The sequence below is a fragment of the Periplaneta americana genome, chromosome 4, assembly GCF_040183065.1.
Source record: "Periplaneta americana isolate PAMFEO1 chromosome 4, P.americana_PAMFEO1_priV1, whole genome shotgun sequence".
In the NCBI taxonomy this organism is placed as follows: Eukaryota; Metazoa; Arthropoda; class Insecta; order Blattodea; family Blattidae; genus Periplaneta; species Periplaneta americana.
In genome coordinates this window covers 132,685,320-132,694,588 of record NC_091120.1, presented here as the reverse complement: position 1 = coordinate 132,694,588, position 9,269 = coordinate 132,685,320, and the positions used below count along the sequence as shown (strand labels likewise).

Genomic DNA, 9,269 nt, shown 5'->3' with positions numbered 1-9,269 from the left:
AAATAAGTCTAAATATTGTAACTAAGCATTGCTTCAAATATAAACCCTTTATATTCCTTATATATATATATATATATATATATATATATATATATATATATATATATATATATATATATAATTTATATGTCCTCTAACTTATTTAATTTCTAATGTAAAGAGGAGGAATGTTCCTTAAGGGGTGGGGTTCGGAATCGCCTATCTCCGCAATGTTAAATTTCACCAATTCATTACCCATTTTCTTCTCAGAAACCTTGATATGTAGACAAATGAAACTTTTGCCACATATTACAGGAAACCTATTGATGATTTAGATACAAATACGTTTAGTTATTATAAAATCTCTACAAATTAAACCTTTTTATTATGAAACTGAATTTTGGAAAAAAAAAAAAAGAAAAAAAAAAGGAGAGAATTTATTTGTTTTTGTTTGTTTTCTTTAACTCTCCAACATGGAAACATTCCCCTGTGTTAAACGTAGGAAATACTTATGGAGAACATGTGGTATAAAATTTGAGCTTTGTATCTTAGATAGTAGCTGAGATAATGGGTCATGTTAAAAAATGTAATTTTTGGGAAACTTCATCCAAAGTTGATAAGAAACATGAATTGACAGGTGCAACATAAATAAAAAAGATAAAAAAAAAAGACTTTCAAATTTTCAAAACAATAAGACGTGTCACATATCATTGTAATCCCTGAAGTCTGTAGAATACAATGAAACAATAAAATAAATTTTCAAAATGTCGTCATTTTTTAAATTTCGAACACCCTTAAGAACACGCCTGTATTGTATACCCAATGGAAATTTCTAACTGCTAAGCTCTATAGGTTAATGATGCGAAGAAATACTTAAATAAATTCCCTATTAATTTACGCTCTTACTAATAAAAACTGTTATGCAGGCGTTTAATTTTCTTACATTCACACAGTGAATAGCTCGTATCTAAGTCGTGTATAAATTCCTTACTAATAATCACTACATACGTCGTGTATAACAATACAACATTTATACAGCTATGAAAGATAACAGAATAAATGGCAATATATATTATATCCGACAGTGTGTGATAGTGTGCCGCGATAAGTATCGATAGTTCAACTGGGCCTGATCGATTACCACTCTATATTTTGATCAAGGAGTACAGCTACAGCAATATTATTCTCATTATTCTGTGCTCTTTGCTTTGTTCTTCCATGGTAACAAGGTAACTATCATCACAACATTACAATCGATACGAACAACTGTTAAAAGGCAGCCATTCTTTTCTCTATGTATAACGCTTAAACAGGGAGTTTCGTGTGGATAGCTACTGCAAAGTAATTCTCATGTACAGTTACACGCTGTCTATGCATTCATAGCTTATGTATGTTTTATTAGTAACGTTTCTGACCAACTCTGCATAAGTCTCGTATAAAAACTGTACACGGTTTATTAGTAAGACCATTGATTCAATTAAACCTTCTAATGAAGTCACCTACTAGTCCTAAGAGAATTATGGGATTCAGTAACTGTCCGAAACAGCTGACGCATGCGCACATTGCCACTTGCTGAAATGAAGCGTTCTAGCAACATTTCCCGGCGGTATCGAGAAATTTCGTATTGTCAAAATAGTTTGCGCATTGTAGCATGAATTGTTTATCAGAGACTATCAGAGACATGTGCAGTAAACCAAATGCTTGAATTCACCCGCGCAATTTACCAATGAGCCCGATATACGGACCTGTAAAGGCACTAAAAATATAATAGTAGGCACTTAAATTAGACACTCTTATATTTTGATTCTTATCACACTTTAGCAATGTCTCAGGAGCAGCTTTCATTTCTCTCGGGGAAAGATTCACTCAACTCACGAGAATCAAAGGTCGTCTTCCACCGGACATTCTACTAGACGCTTCAGATTCATCCATTTCATCTGATGAACAGGTAATGTTATAAGTTCATCAAATAATTATTGAGAGGTGTCAGAGCAAACTCTGTAATCTCAAATTTTTCTAATTTGCCATTTTTTCTTCAGAATCCATTCTTTCAAATGATGTATTCCTTTCATGCCAATTTAATTAACATCCCATTTTTTTCAATTTTAATTTTTCTAATACTTGTAACATAAAATATAGTAGGCCTAGGCCTATACATAGATAAAATTTAAGCTCACACCTGAAAGAGTAGAACTCGTGCTCAGGAGAGGATTCCTGGTTTTAAATTAAGAAGTATATAATACAATTTGTTTTATGTCTACTACACAATAAGAATACATACTTACTTACTTACAAATGGCTTTTAAGGAACCCGAAGGTTCATTGCCGCCCTCACATAAGCCCGCCATCGGTCCCTATCCTGTGCAAGATTAATCCAGTCTCTATCATCATATCACACCTCTCTCAAATCCATTTTAATATTATCCTCCCATCTACGTCTCGGCCTCCCCAAAGGTCTTTTTCACTCCGGTCTCCCAACTAACACTCTATATGCATTTCTGGATTCGCGCATACGTGCTACATGCCCTGCCCATCTCAAACGTCTGGATTTAATGTTCCTAATTATGTCAGGTGAAAAATACAATGCGTGCAGTTCTGCGTTGTGTAACTTTCTCCATTCTCCTGTAACTTCATCCCGCTTAGCCCCAAATATTTTCCTAAGCACCTTATTCTCAAACACCCTTAACTTATGTTCCTCTCTCAGAGTGAGAGTCCAAGTTTCACAACCATAAAGAACAACCGGTAATATAACTGTTTTATAAATTCTAACTTTCAGATTTTTTGACAGCAGACTAGATGATAAAAGCTTCTCAACCGAATAATAACACGCATTTCCCATATTTATTCTGCGTTTAATTTCCTCCCGAGTGTCATTTATATTTGTTACTGTTGCTCCAAGATATTTGAATTTTTCCACCCCTGCGAAGGATAAATCTCCAATTTTTATATTTCCATTTCGTACAATATTCTCGTCACGAGACATAATCATATACTTTGTCTTTTCGGGATTTACTTCCAAACCGATCGCTTTACTTGCTTCAAGTAAAATTTCCGTGTTTTCCCTAATCGTTTGAGGGTTTTTTCCTAACATATTCACGTCATCCGCATAGACAAGAAGCTGATGTAACCCGTTCAATTCCAAACCCTCTCTGTTATCCTGGACTTTCCTAATGGCATATTCTAAAGCGAAGTTAAAAAGTAAAGGTGATAGTGCATCTCCCTGCTTTAACCCGCAGTGAATTGGAAAAGCATCAGATAGAAACTGACCTATACGGACTCTGCTGTATGTTTCACTGAGACACATTTTAATTAATCGAACTAGTTTCTTGGGAATACCAAATTCAATAGGAATATCATATAATACTTCCCTCTTAACCGAGTCATACGCCTTTTTGAAATCTATGAATAACTGATGTACTGTACCCTTATACTCCCATTTTTTCTCCAGTATCTGTCGAATACAAAAAATCTGATCAATAGTCGATCTATTACGCCTAAACCGCACTGATGGTCCCCAAAAATTTCATCTACGTACGGAGTTAATCTTCTCAAAAGAATATTGGACAAAATTTTGTACGCCGTCAACAAAAGTGATATTCCTCGAAACTTACTACAGTTAGTCTTGCCCCCTTCTTAAAAATAGGTACAATTATGGACTCCTTCCATTGTTCTGGAACAATTTCCTTTTCCCAAATAGCAAGTACAAGTTTATAAATTTCGCTATGTAATGCACTTCCACCCTCTTGTATTAATTCTGCTGGAATTTGATCGATACCTGGAGACTTGTACTTTTTCAGATTTTCTATAGCAATTTCTACTTCTGAAAGCGTGGGTTCGGGTATAAATGGCTCAGCAGTTTGTATTTCAATTTCGTCCCGATTATTTCTATTTGGCCTATGTACATTTAGTAGTTGCGCAAAATAGTTTTTCCATCTGTTTAGGATTGATGGAGTGTCTGCAAGCAAGTCATCAGTCGTGGACAGCCGAAAAGAGGTGGTCCTCCAGCTTGGGGGTTGGGCGAAGGGCTAACAACCCATCACCGTAAAAACAGCTTGTTACGATTCCCTACAATAAGCCTCGGAATAAGAATATATATAAATCTAAATTCACATTTATAAAATCCCTACATATCTTTTTAAATTTAATACTAGAACTATTAGAATTATCTTTCCATCTCATCATGTTTGCTAAAATCCTCGGAAAACGATATAATTTCGTATTGGCATTTCTTTTGGTGCCCAGTGTACAACACATAAATTAAATAAATTTATTTCATTTAGAATATTCAAAATTTTCATAGAATAAGAATCAATTTGTTAAAAATCTAAATATCACAATAACACCATAACACACATATCACGCAATTATAGGGGTCCTATGAATCCTCTGTCAAGTTTTCATGCGATTCGATTCTGCAGATTAATGTGCAAAAAATGTAATTTATAATTTTTATTTTATACAACACATGTATAATATTGTTCACGGTATCCTATTTTTACAGAGATTGTAAGAAAAGTAAAAATTAATTTATGAAATTAAGTAAAAATCCTTCGAAATCCTGAAAACATAAAACATTTATGTACCGGAGGAAAAGACAGTATCAGAGCCATCTATCCATGCAACTCTGTGACTCTGAATTGAAGAAGGCCATGTAGGATCAAACAAATGAAAACAACGTATATGCTTTTCGAAATTATTGGTAGCAACCAACAATGCGTCATGTCACGGATCTTTTCTAGCTTGTAAAAATATTTTATAACTACTTATGTATCGAAATCTGTAGTGAAAACTATGGCAGCTTTTATTTCCCATATACATAAATTACATTGCTGTCTTTTAAGACATTTTAGAACATCCAATGTACAGTTTATGCAAATAGCGCGAGCCAGCAGGTCGCAGCTTGGAAAACCGGTAAGTATTTTAATAATTATTTTGTGTTGTTTAGTAAGCTTCATCTCATTATAATTTTATTTAACTCTCTCCTGATCCAGCTTCAAGAGAATTTATCAAGTTTCATGTGATATGGGCAATAATATTGACAATCACAGTAGAAGGTCCGTTCTAGACCTCGTCAGCTTATGGACGGCTCAGAACACAGATATTGTATGTCCATTTCTGGTCAAAATTGAGATATGGTGATATACTGATAGTATGAAGCTAAGTCTTCATTCTGAAAAAGTATTGTGTTGTAATTTATGGGGCATTACTAATATAGCAGTTATGTTTTGCTGCATTATTACGATAAGAAGCATACAATAGGAAACTCTTCATTCAAAGTGGACCTACAATATTTGCGGAATGAGCCACCGTTATGATCAAATGAGTGCTGATGTCAAATGGCTTTCTATGGTTATTTAATATAATTCTCAGATAACGTTATAAACCAATGTTTAACGCATAGTTGCAAAAGTAGATTACATTGATTTTAATTGACGGAAGATGTGAATTTGTATTTAAATTTCATGGACGAAATAAAAAAATGTAAATGAGTTGTACAACATAAAAGAAATTCTAGCAGTATCTTCGGAACCAATGCATTATGAGACTCATTCCGTGTAGGCTATATAATAGCCTCATAATCTCATGAAAAAAGGGTCAAAGAAAGAAGAAGTACCGGTTCGATTAAGGGCTTAGGTACAGCTTACAGCAGTAAAATTTTTGGAAATAGTCAACATTTTTTTCCTCCATTACTGTATCTTGTACAATAATTAAAATTGGTATGTGTAAAACACTGTTGTTCTGCTACATACAAAAAAAAAATATTTTCACGATTTAAAAAAAATTATTCATATACATTTTTTTCAAAGCCCAAAATAGTGGGAGTTCACTGTGCAGTGATGAAGCGTTTCCCTCATAACTCGTAAACTTGTTGACTTTTTCATGTTCTCTCTCTTTTACTTTATTGCTGAAACTCATATTTATATAATCATGCTCTTTCAACTACATTCCTTAATATTTTTTTTTATTTTGTATTAGAAGGAAATACTGATATTTTACAATTTTTAAAATGTTTTTATTTTTTATCAGACAAGCTATCTAAGGTAGAGAATTGATTTTGCATCATATTGTAGATATGACAAGCATAAATGCACATAACAAATTTCAACGCTTCATCACTGCAGAGTGAACTGCCACCGTTTTGAATTTTGAAAATATGTATGTATAAATATATATATATATATATATAACTTATAAATACCGTAACTTTTTTAAAGTCATAAGTTTCTTTTTTCATATACGGAAGGACAGTGTTTTACACGTACTAATTTTCATTATTGTACAAAATACAGTAATGGAGGAAAAAAAAAAGTTGAATATTTTCAAAATTTTACTGTTGTAAGCTATACCTAACACCTTAATTTACACTATCGATATAATATTACTGTTATTAACTGGAAGTTTATATTTTGCAGGTATATATAACAGCTGGATTGTTCTTTATTTATGTTCAGAGCAATGAGTTTCTTGGTCCAGGGAAGTACAATATATCGGGTGATACATTTAATACAGGTCAAAAGAATAACGCGGCCATTATTAGTGGTAGAAGAACATTCTTCTAACAAAAGTTACTTGGATTGGAGGGGAATATAATGTGGTATTGATAGTTTTTTAATAGGTTGAGGTGTGCAGAAGATATGAGAGTCACTTTCTTTATCTTAAATGAATTGATATGTTTTGCTGTGTACTTTTAATAATGCCTTTAAAGACGCAGAGTATAATGCATATGTTCCAGGGTCATTCAAAGTCGGTGAAACTCAATGATGAACAAAACTTTTATATATATAAAAAAAAACAGATAAAATATTTCGGTAAGAGGCTTCCAAAATATTGCATATTCAAAATAATTATCATGAATATACAGCAAGTTTAATGTTTACATTTGATTTATACGGATCCATCTGTACACCAGGGCAACCAAGTAGTTAATCGGCTCCTTGAAGTAAGCTATTTTCTTAGTCATTGATCTCAAACTATCTTGAATGGCCCTCCAAACAGAGTTGCTGTATGTCTCTTCAAACGCACTATTAAAATGTCAACAGTAAACATATCAATCCATTTAAAATCACGGAGCTGTCTACCATATCTCCTTTACACCTCCTCATACGCAAAAACTATTATTATATTATGTCCCCATTCAATCCAAGCAAATTTTGTCCGAAGAATGTTCTTCTATCACTAAAAATGGCCGCGCTATTCAGGTGGCCTGTTTTAAGTGCCTCACCCGGTATATTCGAGAGTTCTTGCACTAACATGTTTTCTGACATGGTACACTCTAACGTCACATGATAGACTTCGATAACTACGAGTACTATATAACTATGTTTTTTCCCCAGTTACTAGTGATTGGATGCCGTTTAAAAAAGAAGAAAGAAACGAAAGAATTGCTTGAGATGATCGCATTTGTAGGATTGAAAATGATTTATTAGAGGAGTCTTGGCGAAGTCTAGATTTGATTTAAATCAATAAATTGGCAAAAACGTCGATAAATATTATTTGAGGTTATGTTCACAAGAACTCTAATGTGTCAATTTAGCGACTTTTAACAGTTTTTCGGTGAAACTTTTCTTTAACTTTTCTATTGCTTAAATAGGAATTTAGCGATTTTTTTCAGCACTCTCTAGCGATAGAAATAAACCTTTCTCCATTGATAAGAAGGTATCTAGCGATTTTTTAACTATGGTTTGGCTACTTGCCATACACTTCAGTTGTAAACACTGCCTACGACGTCAATTATACGACACCTCATTTATTATTTCTCCCGAAATCCATATTACCTTCGAATCCATGATCGAAATGAGCCGGATATTTGGACACAGAATTATTAGTAGGAATTTATGGTTCGTCAAATCGCCATTTCTCACGCATTGTGATTATTATCTCTTGGTAATGTTCAAAATTAAAGTGTATAACTAATCTCCATACGTGAGGGCTAGATGAACTGAAAGAAAAAATACAAAGAACACTCAGGTCCATTATAAGAGAAGGAGTACTAAGAGTGAATGACAATATCTTCAGATATATGCGTACGAAAAAAATGGACAATACGTACACAGTCTTTTGATGTGTTATTTTTAACCAGTTAAGTTGCGACAGCACGCTTACTGTCCTAGCGGCAGACGAGTGGCTCCCTGCCCGGCATGTGGTCGGTCAATTATCGTGCCAACATGCCTCAGACGTATGTATTAAGAATAAACTGAAAGCAAGGCGACCATGAAGGAGATGGAGCGATTAGTTTCAAATAGGCCTAATCTTAAACTTCGCTGATATTAATACGAAATAGGCCTACTAGCCTGAACCGTGATGTTGAAGATAAAAATGTTTTTATAGTACACTTTTACTACGTCATACTACTTTTGACCAATAAAACGGTACGAAAGGACGTCTTTCAACCAATCACGGTTGCTTATCGCACAATTTTATCGCGACCCTAGCATTTTTTAAATTTTATCGCGTCCCTAGCATTTGTTTATTTTTATCACTACCCTAGCATTTGTTTCTTTGTTTGCCAACATTTCAAACTGCACTGGTCTGGACGTCAAGAAACAGAAAATTACAAACCACTCCAGTCGTTGCACAGCACTTTCAAAATATAATAATAATAATAGTTTTATTTAATAATAGTTTTATTTTCCCTGGCAGAGTTAAGGCCATCAGGCCTTCTCTTCCACTCAACCAGGATCAAATCACATACAGAAAAAATACATACTGGTATACAAGTATGAAATTAAAAATAATAATAAACATAATTAAGGAAAAAAGAGAGACTGAATACATATACACAATCAGTATTAACTTTGAAATAACAACAATAATATATGACTCGCATTGGCATTCAAGAACAAGAATGAATAAAGATCACTGGTCATATATGAAGAGCACCATTCGGAAATCCTGAATCAGTTGAGGGATACACCGTGTACATCAACGAGTTCACTTCTTTTACGCACACGTCCAATATAACATCAACAACCACCAACCACTAAAACATTCAAATTTTAAAATTGTACTTTCAATAATTGTTTCTTTTAAAATTATTCATGTTTATTTTTTATTTCATAATCGTTAAATAAAACGTTTCTTGTTTATTTCATCATCCCTAATTAAAATTTTTCTAACACGATTTTTATATTATTTAGGTTATGTTTGTTATAGCTTCTGCTGTATGATATTATAGACAGTCACGTATCACAGATTGTTTAATACTAAGATTTATTGAAAATCATCTGTCAAGTGACGTTGATTACTGGGATCCGGATGATTGAAGTGGAATGCAAATGTTTTAATAAAAA

General features: G+C 33.3%; 1 protein-coding gene across 1 annotated transcript in view; it reads left to right on the top strand.

Annotated features, from left to right (window-relative positions):
- Positions 1-4,685: 4,685 nt before the first annotated feature.
- Positions 4,686-9,269, top strand: part of LOC138698867 (fumarate hydratase, mitochondrial-like) — a 60,142-nt gene continuing 55,558 nt past the window's right edge. The window contains exon 1 of the mRNA XM_069825074.1: positions 4,686-4,890. Within this exon, the coding sequence (XP_069681175.1) occupies positions 4,771-4,890 (120 nt within the window). The 5' untranslated portion in view covers positions 4,686-4,770. The remainder of the gene's footprint in view (positions 4,891-9,269) is intronic.